We start from the raw sequence: 15,799 nt of genomic DNA, 5'->3' as shown, positions 1-15,799 counted from the left end.
CACCCCCCCCCCCCGCACCCTGCGGAGAAGCCCCTCCTGCCCACACCCACAGGCAGGGACCTTGTCCCCCCCCCCCACCACCCTTGGTGACCCACAGACAAAAGGAAACAGATGACGCGCTTGCGAGCGCAAAATACTTTATTTACCAATTTGCAGTGTAACAAGTTGCATCTAGGAAAAATAGCAGCTCCCGCCTGGCCCGGGAGGGAGCTTCTTGAATCAAAAGTTGCTGGCAGTGGGCACAGGCAACGGTGGGCAGGCCAGGTGGAGGGAGCTGGGGGGCGCCAGGAGGGCCTGGGGTCCCAGGACCCCACTGAGTGCGGACCAAGGGACACAAGACGCTGCTGCCCGGTCAACCAGCCCCAGCCTCTCTCAAAGTGACAGGAGCAAATGCACCCGGACGTGCACGTGGGTGACGCCACGGGAAAGCCTCCCGTGGCCCTTCCTGGATGACCCAGGGCCCCCGGGAAACGGGAGGCCTGCGCGAATTCCACAGTTATACCATTTCTGTACTTAGATTTAAAACACCAAGCAAACTATGTTCCCCAGCAGAACCTACAGAAATTACTTTCTAATGATTCTTATAAATATTTAAATCTTTTCTGCAGTTTCTTCAGAGCTAACAAGAATGTGAATAATTTTCAGAACAGTCGATGAAGCCATAAAGCTTGGAGTCCAGGGGGAGGGCTCCCCCTTTGTGGTTCAGGTGGCTGGCGGTCGGCACACGACCTGCGGAAGATCTGGCGTGGGAAAACGGAGGCAGAGCCTCGGACTCGGAGCACGTGCCAACAAAGTCCATCTCCGCCCTCTCTTCAAGATGTCACCAACCCGAGAGGACGTTAACCAGGCGAGAGAAGGCAAGTGGATGGCGCCGTGAAGAGCAGTCACGACCGAGCACAGGGTCGATGATCACACAAAGGTCGTGGCAGCCCCTCACGGCTCTCTGACGAGGAGTCTGATCAGGCTACGCACGGACTGAAAACCCCCAATCCAATCTGTTACAGTGACAGTTTTAGTCCTGGTGGATTCACGGGGACCAGTCCCGTGTGGGACGCAGCTGTCGGAGGCAGGGCCGCCCCTCGCAGACGGGCAAAGCCAGGCCCCTGGGTTGCGTGGGACATGAAGAAGCAGCTGGAAACGTCTTTGCTACCGGACAGAGATGCACTTCAGAGCCTCTCTCAAAAGCTAAAAGAACCCTTGGGGGGGTGGGAAATAAAGCACGGTTAGGTTTGCAGAGACACCTGGGTTCCTCAAGAGCAAAGTCTTTCCTGCAGCAAAGATGCCTCCAGCCTTGCCCAGCACAACGCTCTTCACAACTGAGACTGTTTTACCCTTAAATCACTGTTAGGTGAACGAAGGAGCCAAGAGCTCCCCGTTTCGGGCGGCCTCATACAGGAGCTGTGCACCTGACCCTGGCCACCCTTCACAGACGGTGGCGGTGGAGGAAGAACAGGTACAGTCACGGTGGAATGAATCACTCCTGTGCCCATTCGGGAACACAGGGACGTTGCAGGCGATCTGTTGGGAGTTCTTCGGGGAGCATAATAATGATTTCAGGGTTCCAGATGCTACTCCAGGACGGGAACTCTTCTAGCTCAACGCTGGGTATTTTCTCTGGCCAATCCTCCCCATCCTCGAGCATCCCGAGGGGGCCGAGGCCTAGGAGGACAAGGAAGAGCGCTGACTTCCATGCGCCCAGCCTCCGAGGCCGGCAGCATCCCGGGAACACCCGCGAGGCTTGTGTGTGTGGGACCGTCCACACGGACCCACAGGCAGCCCCTGGTAACTGACCCGGTGGGGACCAAACCGGGCGGTCTCTTTAAAGGTGTCTGCGGTTTATGGGGCGCCTAGGTGACTCAGTCGGTTAAGAGGCTGCCTTTGGTTCAGGTCATGATCCCAGGGTCCTGGGATCGAGCCCCGCATCGGGCTCCCTGCTCAGTGGAGAGCCTGCTTCTCCCTCTCCCTCTGCCTGCCGCTCTGCCTACTTGTGCTATCTCTCTGTCAAATAAAAAAAAAAATCTTAAAAAAAAAAATTTTTTTTATAAAAAAAGGGGTCTGCGGTTTTGTCAGGTGGTGGGAGGGGAGGCCAATGCTGGCGGCTGCCCCGGGAGAACCCGTGGGCAGCACACAGGCATTTACCTCTGCCCCCTCGCAAATCCTAGCGAGAAGGGACATCAAAGAATTCACGTAAAGCACAGGCTACAAGATGGAGGTAACAGGACAGAAAAAAAACACATCTTGGAGCAGAAAAGCAGATGCGCGGCGGCCAGGTTGTAACTTGAGTGGGACGTGGTGGCCCTGAGGTTGGGGTGGCGGGGTGCCGAGCGCCGGGTGCAGAGGGAGCAGGTCCGGCCATCCCAGGCAGTGTGGGCAGGGGCCGCACCAGGACACCTGGGCTCAGGTGAGAGTTTACATCCTGAATGCCAGGACGACCCCTCCCCGCTCCTCGGCTCTCCCCAAACTGGCAGCCGGTCTGTATACTACGGGCAAGAACTGGGAATGGAAGAGAGAGAAGGCAGAGGGAGAGAACTACAAGGGAACATTCAAGAACATTCCCCAACTGCAGGACATGGGCTGGCAGGTGAAGGGCGGCCAAGGCCAGCACGTGGGAGTCAGACCCAGACCCACGGCGCAGTGTGTCAGCAGGAAAGTGCAGGAGCCCCCGCTCGGCCGGGAGCAGGGGAGGGGCAGATGAGGGAGCAGGGGCAGCGGGCGCAGTGGGTCGGGGCACGGGCTGGGGGACGGGAGGGCACTGACCTGTGCGAACTGAGCAGGGCTGTAGAAGGGCACGGCTGCCCCGGGAGCGGCCCCTGCAGGGGGGTGGTCACTGGGAGCCTGAGAAACAGAGGGCCCATGTCAACAGAGTGCCGTGACAGCGGTTTGCGCCCTTTGTGAACACAAGACACTCCTCCTGGGGGACCCGTTACAGTGCTCTAAGTAAGCCACCGAAGCAGGTCGAAGACACTTCTTGCAACACTGGATTTAATTACGTCAAGGTTCACGGGAAAACGGTAAGACGGAAAGCCGCATGCAGAGAGAAATGCCTTAAAACCAGAACATGCAGGAACGAGGAGTGCACGGCACCAAGACGTCCCATTAGCGTCGACTCTAAGCAGTTAGTAAACATTTTTGACTACTTCAGACCTCTGGTATCCAGCTGTCAAATCCAGGGTTTTAGTGTGCAAATACAAAGGTCACGTGAAGCCTTCTACTGAGCCAATGGAAACGCGTCGTTCCGCGATACACAGAAAAGATGAGGCATTCCTTTATCTCCCGCCCAGACTGGCCGAAGGACGGCTTCCCGCCGCCCTCGGCCTGGCCTACGAGACGCTGTCGCGCGCTCGGTCAGAGAACAGAAGTCCCTCCGGCCCCCGGCGGGCTTCTGAGACCCACTCACACACGGCGAGCCTACGCCGGAGGCCGGCCATGTGGAAAAACCAATCCAGAAAGAACACAATTACAAGACTGCAGTCGTTCACTAGGAACATTTTGGGGTCCACATGCTCGTCAGTGCATCTGGACGGCTCCTGACCCCGAGGGCCCTGGGAGAAAGGAACACTGCATCGTCTGGCGTGCGGCGGACGGGGAGGCAGTGGGGCTCGTTAGCGACAAGGGCACGGCGGCCAGCCAGCACAGCGCGCTCAGAGGGAACACAAGGCGACCCAGTTCAACTCGTGTTCAGTGAGAACCGCCAGCCACAGGTACCTGATAAAAATGCTGGCTTACTTCACGTGATAATGAACTCATTGAACTACAGCGTGAAAGCTACAAAACAGCAAGAACACACACAAAACACAGACAAATAAAAAATCAACATGCATGTTGCTGCTCTAAGCAGTCAGTTTAACCCCAGAGAGCTTCATGAGGCCGTTAGAATCAGTACAGTCCAAACGGGAGAAAAGCCAGAGTTAGCTTAAAACGCCTACTTTCGTGGACAGTTTTTACGAAGAAAGCGCCACGAGCTGGGGGCCTTGGGCGGCCCTGCCGTGTGAGCGGAGCCTGGGGTGTGTGCTCCAGCCCTGCTCGACGTGGGGCTCCCGGGCGATTCTGCACAGACAAGGGGGGCTGTCTGCTGTGCGGACACACCCTGCGGGCTCTAGGAAGCTGCTAAACCGCCTTTTCCGACTCGTCAGCACTCGCTTTTAGAAGAAGCAGCCACTTGGACCATACACACGAGTGAGGTGCCGGGCCCGGCTTCAGGGAAGGCCCTCTCCTACGGGCGCGCCTTACCTCTCCTCCCTGGGAGCCGTCCTCACGGGTGGGTGGGAGTTCAGGGCCGGGGAGCGACGCCGCGGAGCCGAACGCCTATCAGAGGAAGAAGACATGCAGTCCTCCCCACTGGGCGGGACGACGCGACCCCCCTCCGGCCCCGGCGCCGAGGCGCTCCGCTCCGTGTAAAGCATCCCTCTGAGCAGCTGCAGGGCCCACGGGCTCCACCGCGGACGGACGGCCCACCTCTAGGGAACACGGACCCTGGGCCCCGCGATGGCATTATCACCCCATCTTCGAGCAGGAAACAGGCTTTGAGGAGTTACGTAACCCCTCACGTGTTAAGCAGCTCATTAAATGGGGAACCAGGCTTGCAATCCACTGTGTCCACCTCAGACACCAGACTCTGAATAATCCTATTTCACGTGCAAGTTCCCAAAATTAAAAAACACCTCTTTACGACTATGATTTCAGTAACCACGTGCACATGGTTATACTCTGCTTCTCTCGAGGACCTTCGTTCAGGGGAAAGAGACTTCCGACAGACACAGACTCGGCCCCTGGGTGCACAGCGGGCCTGATGCAAAGGTCGGGGCCAACTTTCCTGGGCGGGGTGCGGGGCAAACCCTCACCGCCCTCCTGCCTGTCCTGTGGCCCCGCTCACCTGGGGCTCTGAGGCCGGCTCTAGATTGGCCGGACCCCCTGCAGGCGCCTGCCCTTCCCTGCTGGCCCCCTCTGCAGGTGGGGCTTCCTCTGCGTCTGTGAAGGAGACAGTGCGGGAAGCTGTCATTCCATCCAAAACACTGCTGGCCTGACATTTCCCACAGTCCCACTCGTGCGGGACAGGGAAAGAAGCCCGTGAATGAGCAGATGAACCCAGGCTCCCTGCACATCGGCCGGGTCACTCTTCTTAAGGGAGATGAAAGCCAGAGGCTCTCAGAAAAGAGGTCAGAGGTCAGAAGGTCCCGTGGTGCCTACCTGGGTTTGGTCCAAACAAGTGAGCAGGAATCGGGAGCGGGGCAAGGGGAGCAAAAAACTCAGCAGGAGCAAGAGCTGGTTCACTCCGCTGGGGCCCCCCCGGGTTTAAAACATCCACGTAGCGTGCTCTGGTTCCAGCTGGGCCGGGAGAAGCAGCAATTCAGGTCATCGCACCACATGACTCCGCTCCCCGGGCCCCCCTTCCCCGAGCGGGAAGAGCATGCGGGAACGCGGCTTTCCCCACAGCACAGCCCGGCTGCCACCCGGGGGAGGTGCCCATCCCACACTTCAAAGCTACCAGCTCAGGGGCTGCTGAGCAGGGCTCTCACGCTCTAGAGAAGGGGAGCTCTCCCTGCAGACTTGCCCCGGAAAACCAGGATGCCCTCTGCAGACAGACAGACCTCCATCTGACCTATACTTACGGTCCCTAAGCTCTGGTATCTCTGGAGAACAGGCAAGTTCTCAAACCAACTCTGATCTCCGCCTTGACTTTGTTACCTGCTTTCCTAGAAAACATGTTCACAGAGGCCCTCGGGGGCCCTCCAGGACCAGGGGGCGCAGCGAGCGGAGCCTTGGGGAGCGAGGTTGGTGGTGGGGGCGGTGCCTTCTTCTGCGGAGGGAAAGCGGCTTAGAGACCCTCCTGCGGACCCGAAGCCGCCGAGGCGGCACGGGGAGCCGGGGCCCAGTGAAGCGCGAGGAATTCTGACTTACCTCCTCCTCTGGCTCATTTACATCCACCCATCGGTTCTTCTTTTCATCCCAGACGATCTGCCACGATTGTGAAAAGTAACAGAAGACGTCAGGAGGCAGAGCTGAGCAGAAGCAGCACCTGCTTCCTCCCGACACGGCGGCCTCCGGGAGACGAGACCCCAGCCTGCTCGGTGACCACCGTGCGCAGGAGCCTGCACGTCCCTCAGGGCCGCCCTCCACGACACTCACCGATTTGTTCTTGTCGTCTGGCAGATAAGCTTCTGTCCTTTTTTTCCCAGGAAGCCAACGAGAGAACCAGGATTCACTACTCTAAATGCAAAAACCATCAGAACCACCTTGAGGACATGGTGCTGGGTGAGCTGAGCCCGGCACAGAAAGACAAACCCTGAGGATCCACTCCCGGAGGCCCCAGAGGAGTCGGACCCACAGACGCGGGAGCTGGAGGGGGTGGTGTACAACGGGGACCGAGGTGCAGTCTGAGAAGACAAGTCCTGGAGAAGGGCGGAGAGGGCAGCTACACAGCAGCGTGCGCCTAACGCCGCAGAAGCATGCCCTTAAAAATGGTTAAAATGGTAAGTTTTATGTGTATTTTACCACAATTAAAACATCTGAACAGTGTGCCTTTTGGAGCTCTTCCTGTCTAAATGCCAACAAATGGCAGCCTCTGGCATTCTCCCGGACTGAGCAGTGGCCAACAGACTGGGAATGTCCTTGTGGGCCCCCCTCAAACACAGTCCCCCGCCCCATGTCCTATACTGGGAGAAGTTAGGTGTCAGGGACGCTTACTTCAATCCCTGCAGGCCATACTTCAACTAAAACACAGACCAACACGGAAGCAGCAGGTGCGTATGCTCTCAAACCCCCCACACCCCGAGCTCCGCAGCGGAGGACGGCACGGGTCTGCACGCTCACGACTGGTCAGCGTGTCATAGTCCGGCTCAGGCTCACGCACACTCTGAATAAAATTTGCGTTTCCTTACGATGCTCATCATTAAGGGGCACCTGGGTGTCTTAGTCGCTTAAGTGTCCGACTCTTGGTTTCGGCTCAGGTTGTGATCTCAGGGTCATGGGATCGAGCCCCACACTGGGCTCTGTGGGGAATCTGCTTGGGTGTCCCTTTCCCTCTGCGCTCTTCCCCCACCCCATGCTTGCTCTCTCTCTCTCTCTAAAACGAATGGATAATTCTTTAAAAAAGAAAAGACGCAGGGTGCCTGGGTGGCTCAGTCATTAAGCGTCCCTTCGGCTCAGGTCCATGATCCCAGGGTCCCGGGATGGAGGCTGGTGTAGGGCTCTCTGCTCGGCAGGAAGCCTGCTTCTCCCTCTCCTGCTCCCCCTGCTTGTGCTCTCTCTCTCACACTCTCTCTCTCCCTCTCTCTGTCAAATAAATAAATGAAATCTTAAAAAAAGACACTAATGGTTAAATGAAATTCGATACGCTGAACTATATGAAAATTAAGAACATGTCCTGCCTAAACTAACGTTAAGAGTAAAAAGGCAGTCCGCAGACCGGGGCAAGAAGATACTGGTGAAGCCCACATTTCAGAGGCCAGCAGCACACGGGAAAACACACAGGTGGTAACAGGTACACGAGGAAGGTGCTCGGCGCACTAGCTTGTGAAGCAAAGCGACACCAGGAAGGGCCACGAACCCCCGCCGAGAGGCTGCCGTGGAGAGGCCCGAGCCTGTGTGTGCGGGGACAAGGGCCTCCAGGCCAGTGACAAGGAATGACTGGGCCTCTCTGGCTCTGCTGGGGGAAGGTCACCTGGCCCAACCGCCCAGGAAAACTGCCTGGTGGCACCTTCCCACGCTGGACGCACAGCTGTCCTGGGCCCTAGGCACGCCCCATGAGAAACAAGTGCTTTCACCAACAAAAGACAGAGAAGAACGCGCATGTGGCTTTTACAGGACCACCCCAAACTGAAAAAAAGGCCAATGTCCACTACTGAGAAAAAAAAGATAAGTAAAATTGTAGCATCTGCATACGACAGATACTATGACACAATGGTTTTTAAAGATTAACCCCCTTTATAAGAAGTTCTGGGACAGGTCCCAAAGTCGGAAGAGGCCACCCTCTGGGGGTGCGTTCTGACAGGCCGTGGACACACGGGGCCTCCTGGTCCCGCTGCAACTGTGCCCTGGCCAGTGGTTATGTGGGGACACGGACGCTTGGAATGCCTTTGCCCCACCGCCAGCGTAGGAGGAAAGCCGTCCGTGGGAGCTGCACCCCTCCCCGGGCCCCGGGCCCCCACCCTGCTGAAGCTGCGTCACCTTCTTGGGCTCCTTGGCCTCTCTCCTGGCGGCCAGCGCAGGTCTCTTCACTTCGGGAGCGGCCGTCGGCGGCTGCAGAGCACTGGAGCTGGTACACTCCCAACCCGGGGGGGCCTCAGGGCCCTGCGACATCCTGGAGGAGCCCTGTCCCAAGGCAACATGGGGGCAGGCTCGCCTGGGGCACCTCCCCAGGAGCGAGTGACGCGAGCAGAGCGGGGAGGGGGCGGGGGACAGCTGCCCCTGCCTCCGGCCCTGCTCTCACAAGGCGCACGGCAGGACTCCACACAGGGGTGGTGGGGCCCACTGGGCACTACGGGGCTGGCAGAAGGGGGGTACACGAGCGCACCAAGGTGACGCTGGGCACAGAAGGGGAGGGGGCATTTTAAAACACAGACTTGTTTCTTTTCAAGATACTTATCGCTGAGCGAAGACCCTGTGTTCCACAACCTCTCACTTTACATGAGAACAAAGCACTGTCCTGGCGGAACGCCTAGCGGAAGTTTAAAGTACAGCAAGCGCCTACGACGGCGTGCCCACGAAGGCCCACGAAGGCCCACGAAGGCCACGGAGGCCCACGGAGGCCCAGTGTGCGTCAAGACGGCTTCGGGACGCACTGCGCAGAAAAGCACGTGTCCCTCCCGGGACAGCAGCAGAAGCGCTCTTTCTACCAAGCGCGTCTGAGAAACGCAATGAGAACTTCAAGAGGAGCAGTGACGCTGCAGGGATCCCACTGCCCGGAGAGGCCTGCAGGACTGGGGAAGGCTCTCCGTGCTGGGGACGTCACCACCGGCCACACAGCCTCCCGACAGGGGACCGTCTGCGCACCTCGAAGCGGCCCTCCTCGCGGCAGGGGTTCACACCACCTTACGCGAGCTCTCCTGCTGAGGAGCAACTTAAAGGACAATCTTGTGGTTTTCACTGTTCTCCTCTGACTACAACTGGAGAACAACAAGTTCGGGCTGCTAATTAACGCAACTTATGGAAAACAAAGAGCTCGGGGGGGGGGGGGGGGGGGGGGGGGAGTGGGAGAGTACCAGAGGAGCAAAATTTCCGCCAAAACCCTCTTCTCTCAGCTCCGGAAGCGAGTTTCTCCCAAGCGTCTCCGGCGGCATCACCCCTGTCGACAGAAGAGAGGCCCACTGTGGTCTCCGTGTCGCGGACACAGGACAGGAGCGGACATGACGCACTCGCGACACAGCACATCTTCCCACGGGGCCACGGCCTCCCACCACGGTGCGCGGAGTCCGGCACCGGAGACGTTCTCGAAATCGCTTCTGTCTGAAAGCTGGGTGTACGTCTGGCTTTGTTCAAGGGCGCAGAGCCGCACAGCAGGCGCGAGAAGCCCCACGTGGGACTGCGGGGCAGGCTGCGGCCTAGGCTCCCCTCACGGCCAGCCCGCCACACCCGGACACCCACTCGCACCCCACACGCCAACACGCAGCTGAGTCCCGGAAGACACGGCACTGGTATCAACGACCCCTCCAGCCTACGGCTTCCAGAACCCCTTGTGTACGCCGACGAACAGAACCTGTCTCAAGTTCTAATCACCTCCTTCAACGCCAAACCCAACAGAGCTCCTCTCTCAGGACGGCACGGCAGCAGGCCTACCTGGGTCCTGGCTCCGGGCCTCCTGGGGCGCGTGCTCACTTCCCTGCAGAGGTGGTGCGCCAGGTGGCAGGCCAGGCCCCGCGAACGGAGCCGCAGGGTCGGGCCCAGAGGGCTCTGGAAAGCCAAGGGCAGCCCCTGGGGGTCCACAGCCAGGCCCCAGCTCAGCAGGGCCCGGGGGTGGGGGCACCGGGAACAAGGGCACCCTGGCGGGGAGGGCCGGCTGGCCGTCGGGGAGGGCCGGCGGAGCTGCACCAAGAGAGCGGAGAACAGAAGCCTCAGGTACTGGCGCTAACTCCGGGCACCTGAAGAAGCTAAATGGCGTCACTCAACAGCTTATCACGTGTCCCTTCGTGTGGCCACGTTTCTTTTGTTACGGGATGAGAGAAGCAGTCATCAAAGCAGAAAGTGCTGACGATGCCAGGGCATCGATGGTTTGGGGAAAAGCAGAACATACGCTTTTTAGGGACAAGGGGAGGACATCATTAAATGTCACGTGTGGCCTGGGCCCTGACCCCTGACGAGACCCCAACACAACCTGGGGAGCAGCGGCCTGAAAGAGAGTTTGGTGTTCACTGAGCCCTCCTTGCCCCCCTCCTCCCTGCCCCCCTCCTCCCCCTCCAGGGCTCAGCAGGCCGCCCACCCACTCAGACCCGACAGGCTCAGCGAGGGAGCGAGCACGGGGAGAGGGAAGGCTGACGTGCTGGGAGGACGTGTCCCCTCCACTCTCCTGCAGGCAGAACGGCGACGTTCCACGTTCGGAAGCAGGGGCTGCGAGGGGAAGGCAGGAGGCCCGCTGCTTCTCCAGCCGCACGGGGCTCACCTGAAGGCAGCAGCCGCACCCCCTGGCCCAAGTGCTCAGCGCTGGGCACGGGCGGCGCCAGCAGCGGATTGCCGGTGCCCGGGCCCCCTGGCTGGGCGGGTGCTGGCCCGTCGTACTGCCCCGCCTCGGAGCTCGGGGTGCTGGGACAGCGCTGGGGGAAGGGCCCATCCCGACCCCACGCCGCGGCGCCCTCCTGAGGGAGAGAAATGGCAGGCATTGCCAACAGCCCAACACGGCGCTGCCGACCCCGCCGACCCGCTGTGTCTGGGCCTCAGGAGCGTGAGCGCTCTGACCAAAGTGCACACCCCTAAAATCGTACCGTTCACACCGAACGTGCTCGGTGTGAAAACGACGGGGGCGCAAACCACACTTATCAGCATGTCTCTGACATCCTGTCCCCTGAGACTGAGAGCACACTTCACACCTTGACCTGCTTGTCCACACACTGCAGCTGGACCAACCAGGCGGGCTCAACAAAGGCCTCCTCCTCCGGCTTCTCCCTCAGCTGCGGGTCAAAGAGCCGCAGCTGGGACGCGATCTGGACACACACAGGGAGGAAAGGGCCCTGTTACTATCTGGCATGACAAGGAAGACCGTGTTTTCAAAACCTACCATCACCTGGAACAAAAAGCATCTTCAGGGTCCGGTGGGATACTTCCCATCACATACGGTTTCTGAAGCATGTGGTGACCTGCCCTGAAACCTCGAACGTACTGCCAAGTCACTGGAAAGGGCGCGTGGGACCCAGACTTCGCCCTAGCGAGCCCAGCAGCCCGTGTGCACAGAGGCCGCCAGCAGCCGGGCCCCCCAGAGCAGACTGCTGCCCCCAGCATCGACTACACAGGCTTGGCTTTACTGATCAAAATGCTGAACACTCTGATGGGCGGTGGGGGGTGCGGGGACAGTGCAGGATGGGGGTACGATGAAACCAGGTGGCCTTGAGTAAACAGCTCCTTCCTGAAGCTGTGGGAAGGAGGACTTGCTAATTATTCTATTTCCCTAGACGTCTGAAACTTCCCACAGTAACACTTTCTCAGGTTATCACGTGAGCGCGTTTCCCAGAATGAAGCTCCTCGGGGGAGGGGAACAACGGCATCCTCGCGCCCTGGGCACCGGCCTGCCCTGTCCTGTTTGTGCCTCACTCACTCCTGCAGGCTGCTCACACGGTGTCTGTTTTACAGAGCAAGAAACCGAGGCTGGCACTGGAACAGCCTGGACCCCAACCCAGGCTGCTGGACTCCGGAAGCTCAGGCTGTTAACCGCTAGATTCAACCGCCCCACAGTGAGTTTCCTGGAGATGGGGTCCTTCTTCCTTCAAAGCTTACGGCCCAGCTTCTGTAGTGGGGTGAGGTCTCTGAAAACTTCCTAAGCTAACACACAAAACACCCAATACCTGCCCAAGAACACCTGAATTTCTAAGCTGTTGAAGAAGGAAGCCCCGAGTGTCTACATGGTCACAGCTCAGTCCCCAAGTCCAGTGATACTGATGCGCCCATGGGGTAAATGCTGCTGGAAGGACATTCGAGAAGACGTTACCTGAACCAGCTGGCTGATGAGCACGGGCGAGTACTTGTGGGGCTGCAGCAGGATGCTCTTGGCAATCACCTCGCAGTAGTGGAAGGCCTGTGTGGCCAGCCCCATTTCAGCCAGGCGGCAGGAGTAGATAAACTTGAACACCTGGGACAGGGGAGCGCAGCACAGTCATCCCGACGTGCCTCCCCAGCCCCTGCGTCACCCGACAGGCCCCCAAGCTGGAGCTACTCCGACGTCTTGTGCACCTCACGTGTCCCCCAGCCGTCCCACAGCACTGAGCCCCGTTCCCAGAGCGCTTTTAGATGAAAGTTGCAACCAAGCTTCTTAGAAACTCACTTTTCCTCTTCAACACGCTTACGAGGCTGGTCACGAGGGGCTCGTCACCACGAGCGCCCGGGCCAGCCAGCAGGGCAGGACGGCCGTCCCCACTAACACTGCACTACACAATGTTTACACCCACGCGCCCCCAGATCAGATAACACTCTCCCCAAGACACTAAAAACCGTAGAAAGTACTGGAAACCACATACTCAAGAAACATTTTAAATGCAAAGGAAATTCTCAATTCAATAGGGCTTACTTCTCAAGCATTACAGATGTCTCCCTAAGATTTCCAAAAACACTACCACTTTTTGCGTAAGAGCTCAAAAGCCCTCAACAACCAAAGACTTGCTAGCACTGACCACCCCACTCGTAAAAACCACGGACCAGCGTGGCTCCAGCTTACCTGGAAATTGGGGAAGGAGCAGGTCTGTGCCCCAAGAGACTGGGCATATTCATAGGCTTCTGTCCTCTGAATAGCTTCATTGGTTGCAAACTTTAAAAACGGTAAACTGTTGAGGAAAGAATTTTAATCCTTGAGCAAGGCACCCAGAACCACGTCACGCCACGTGATCAACACCTTGCGATCAAGATGGGAGGCTGCTGCCACCGGGTGCGTGTGCGCCGTTTCTGGGTTAGCTGATGGAGGGATGCTTCCTTTCTAAAGAAAAACAGATACCTGGACGTTCCTCACCTGTGGTTTGATCCGATTAAGACGAGTTTTGTGGTTTTCTTTGTATAAACCCCCAACCCGACCTGGGCCATGAGGTAGCAAAAGTGTGCAGCATCTAAGAGACCTTTTGAAGCTGAGGAAACATAAAGCAGACCAAGACTCAGTGACTGCGAGTTCTACCAGAAATCTCAACACGTGGACAGCAAACACCAGAGAGGCCACACAAATGGAAAAGCCCCGTGGCCCTCCACACCCCAACAGCGGCTCTCATGCCCAGGCGTGCTGGGCGCCCCCACCTCCATGCCCGCGCCTGCATCTGACCTACCCAGAGTGTCGCCCATGGTGGCCATCGCCCTGGACTCCACATCCACGTTGCTGCTCAGGTTGGACAAAACCATAGCAAGATGTGGCCTCCAATCTCCCCACTTCTCATCTCCGCAACACTGAGGTCAGAAAAAAGCAAAACCAAATAAACCCTTATGCTTGAAGAGAGCGTTGCTTTTATCTCGTCACGGGTGAGCTCACAGAGCACAACGCAGAAGCCTGAACGAGAGAGAGCGCAGACCTTGCGGCCTCGGGAGGCAACCTGTCACAGGAGCGAGCCCGGACAGGCAGCAGGGCTGCGGGGACCCTGGGGAGCCCCCGCACACTGACCGTGGACGCAGCAGGCATCCGCCCCGACATTAGCTGGTACACTGTCTGCAGAGGGTCGTTGATCGGAAGACTGTTGGCGAACCTAGGCAGATACGAGGAGAGAAAGAGCTAAGTCGGCCCTGTTTTTAAAAGACAAGCAGAAACAAGCCCGGTTTCATCTTGGCCCTTTGATGACCGTCGGGTGGGTGCCCGGCCCAGGCAAAGTGCACAAAGCCCAGTAGTTGAACAAAAGAATAAAGGAAATAAAGACTAAGGAATTCGTGATGGTTTCACAAAGCACAGACAACTCTGCAGTTAAGAAAATGTTTCCAAAGCCCTCAGCGGTCCAACAGCAGGGAAGAGGGCCCAGCAAGCCCGAGGCAGTGGGACAGCAGCATGGTGCAGAGAACACGCCCCAGCTTTCTGTGACAAGGGCTGCAGGCCACTGCGCTTCCAAGAGCTGCCCAGGCAGCGCAACTGGGCCAGCACGACGTGCCCAGAAACAGTCTACACAGCAAGATTCTCTACCTGGTCATGACGCGGGCGTGTGTCCGGCTGTCCATCTTACTTGCAAGTAACAGAGCATGACCCCATAAGGCATTTTTCATCGCAGACTCTAAAGCATCCTGCAAAGCATTTTAGTGGTTACCTGAGTTATCAGAACAACTTCGGTGACATACGTGAGCAGAAGCAACAGCCCGTGTGTCGTTACACGTGGTGGGGGGGGGCAGGGGAGAGGGGCCGGAGTGCACGTGAAGGGAGGTGTGAATCACGGGCCTGCCAACACATGCGCCCGGTTCAGACAAGATGGAGAAGCCCGCTTCTCCCAATCTGCCCTAGTTGCAAAGTCCCTGTGGCAGCGGGTCTGCGAAGACTTTGCTGCTTTGGTATCTGCTAGCAAGCAGCCAGCGTACGGAAGGAGCACACGGATGAGGAACAAGGACGAGCGAGCAGCAGTCCTGCCGCCTCGGACTGTCCCTTCCACTGTGAGCAACGCCACCGGCAAGCATCCCCAGTTCCAGAACGACACATGAGGCTCCACGAACACCATCCCAACACGGACAGAGCCTTTACTAACGCGGCCTCCCCTGCGTCCAGAACCATCTGGGGTCGCAGTCAAGAGGACAGCCTCCTCAAGGAGATGGACGTGTCGCGGTGGAGGAAACGTTAAGCAAACCTGACAGAGCCTACAGTTCCGATCCGTCGTACGATGTCCACGTGAAGACTGTTTACCAAATACGAGCTTCCGAAGCACAACATGACATCAGAGACCTAAGAACTCCGGGCCCGTGAGAGCCCAGCCGCCAGAGCGCAGGTGCGGCCATCCCTGGGCCTGCACAGTCCCGGGGAGCTCCCCCAGCGCACGCGCTCTGTGGCCTGCAGGGCCTGGCGCCCACCCAGCGCACACCCCGCTGAAGAGATGGTGAACGCACGCCTCACTGCGCGAGGACAGCCGGCTTTCTGTCCTGCGCACGGGTCTGTCCCTGAGAAGTATAGGCAGCAGGGGCGCGGCCGAGCACAGGCAAGTCTACCACCCTGGCGACCCCTGGAAGGGAGCTCTGCTACCGGGAGCAGGCACCCTGGACGCCAGATGCCCTTCACAGAACGAGCCCGCGGCGCCGGCTCAGGGTGCCGCCGCGCCCGAGGGCAGGACCGTGCACGCCAGGGCCCGCGCAGGGCCTCACCTTCTTGCGGCCATATAGAAGCAGCTCCCGGAACCTCTCGGTCTCCCGTTCAAGGGCACTGCTGCCAGCTGCCTGGCTGTCAGTGAGGAACGAGAGCTGGGCCTCCCCGGACTCCTCTTCCTCCGCTTGCTCCACGGCCTCGTTAGTGAAATCAATCAGGTTGGCCTCGTTGGGTGACTTCCCAGGAAGCCACGCAGTTTTGTGGTCTCGTAACAAAAGCTCCGCGAGGTCTGTTCCCACCACGGTCTGCAGGGGCCGCGGGGGCAGGAAGAAGAAAGCGCGTCACCTCACACGGAACTTACTGCGGGGGTGCCGGGACGGGTGAGGCCCCCAACAGGACTCCTCAAATGGGCACGTGAAA

General features: G+C 58.7%; 1 protein-coding gene across 10 annotated transcripts in view; it reads right to left on the bottom strand.

Annotated features, from left to right (window-relative positions):
- Positions 1-120: 120 nt before the first annotated feature.
- The window catches only part of SEC16A (SEC16 homolog A, endoplasmic reticulum export factor), a 34,744-nt gene continuing 19,065 nt past the window's right edge, over positions 121-15,799 (bottom strand). For 8 of the 10 annotated variants that reach the window (XM_035015439.1, XM_035015438.1, XM_035015441.1 and 5 more), the window contains 21 exons: positions 15,439-15,684; positions 14,282-14,379; positions 13,775-13,856; positions 13,446-13,563; positions 13,142-13,253; positions 12,854-12,959; positions 12,131-12,271; positions 11,019-11,132; positions 10,595-10,787; positions 9,775-10,020; positions 9,201-9,283; positions 8,167-8,310; positions 6,127-6,207; positions 5,899-5,955; positions 5,686-5,797; positions 5,188-5,325; positions 4,874-4,968; positions 4,231-4,305; positions 3,706-3,765; positions 2,758-2,835; positions 121-1,659 (listed from right to left, as the gene is read on the bottom strand). In XM_035015439.1, coding sequence (XP_034871330.1) covers positions 1,591-1,659; positions 2,758-2,835; positions 3,706-3,765; positions 4,231-4,305; positions 4,874-4,968; positions 5,188-5,325; positions 5,686-5,797; positions 5,899-5,955; positions 6,127-6,207; positions 8,167-8,310; positions 9,201-9,283; positions 9,775-10,020; positions 10,595-10,787; positions 11,019-11,132; positions 12,131-12,271; positions 12,854-12,959; positions 13,142-13,253; positions 13,446-13,563; positions 13,775-13,856; positions 14,282-14,379; positions 15,439-15,684 — 2,448 coding nt within the window. In that variant the 3' untranslated portion in view covers positions 121-1,590. The remainder of the gene's footprint in view (positions 1,660-2,757; positions 2,836-3,705; positions 3,766-4,230; positions 4,306-4,873; positions 4,969-5,187; positions 5,326-5,685; positions 5,798-5,898; positions 5,956-6,126; positions 6,208-8,166; positions 8,311-9,200; positions 9,284-9,774; positions 10,021-10,594; positions 10,788-11,018; positions 11,133-12,130; positions 12,272-12,853; positions 12,960-13,141; positions 13,254-13,445; positions 13,564-13,774; positions 13,857-14,281; positions 14,380-15,438; positions 15,685-15,799) is intronic. The other 2 variants (XM_035015442.1, XM_035015446.1) reach the window with 1 other exon arrangement.

The sequence above is a fragment of the Mirounga leonina genome, unplaced genomic scaffold, assembly GCF_011800145.1.
Source record: "Mirounga leonina isolate KUSES-001 unplaced genomic scaffold, KU_Mleo_1.0 Mir_170, whole genome shotgun sequence".
Taxonomy (NCBI): Eukaryota; Metazoa; Chordata; class Mammalia; order Carnivora; family Phocidae; genus Mirounga; species Mirounga leonina.
This window is presented reverse-complemented; position numbering and strand designations above follow the sequence as displayed.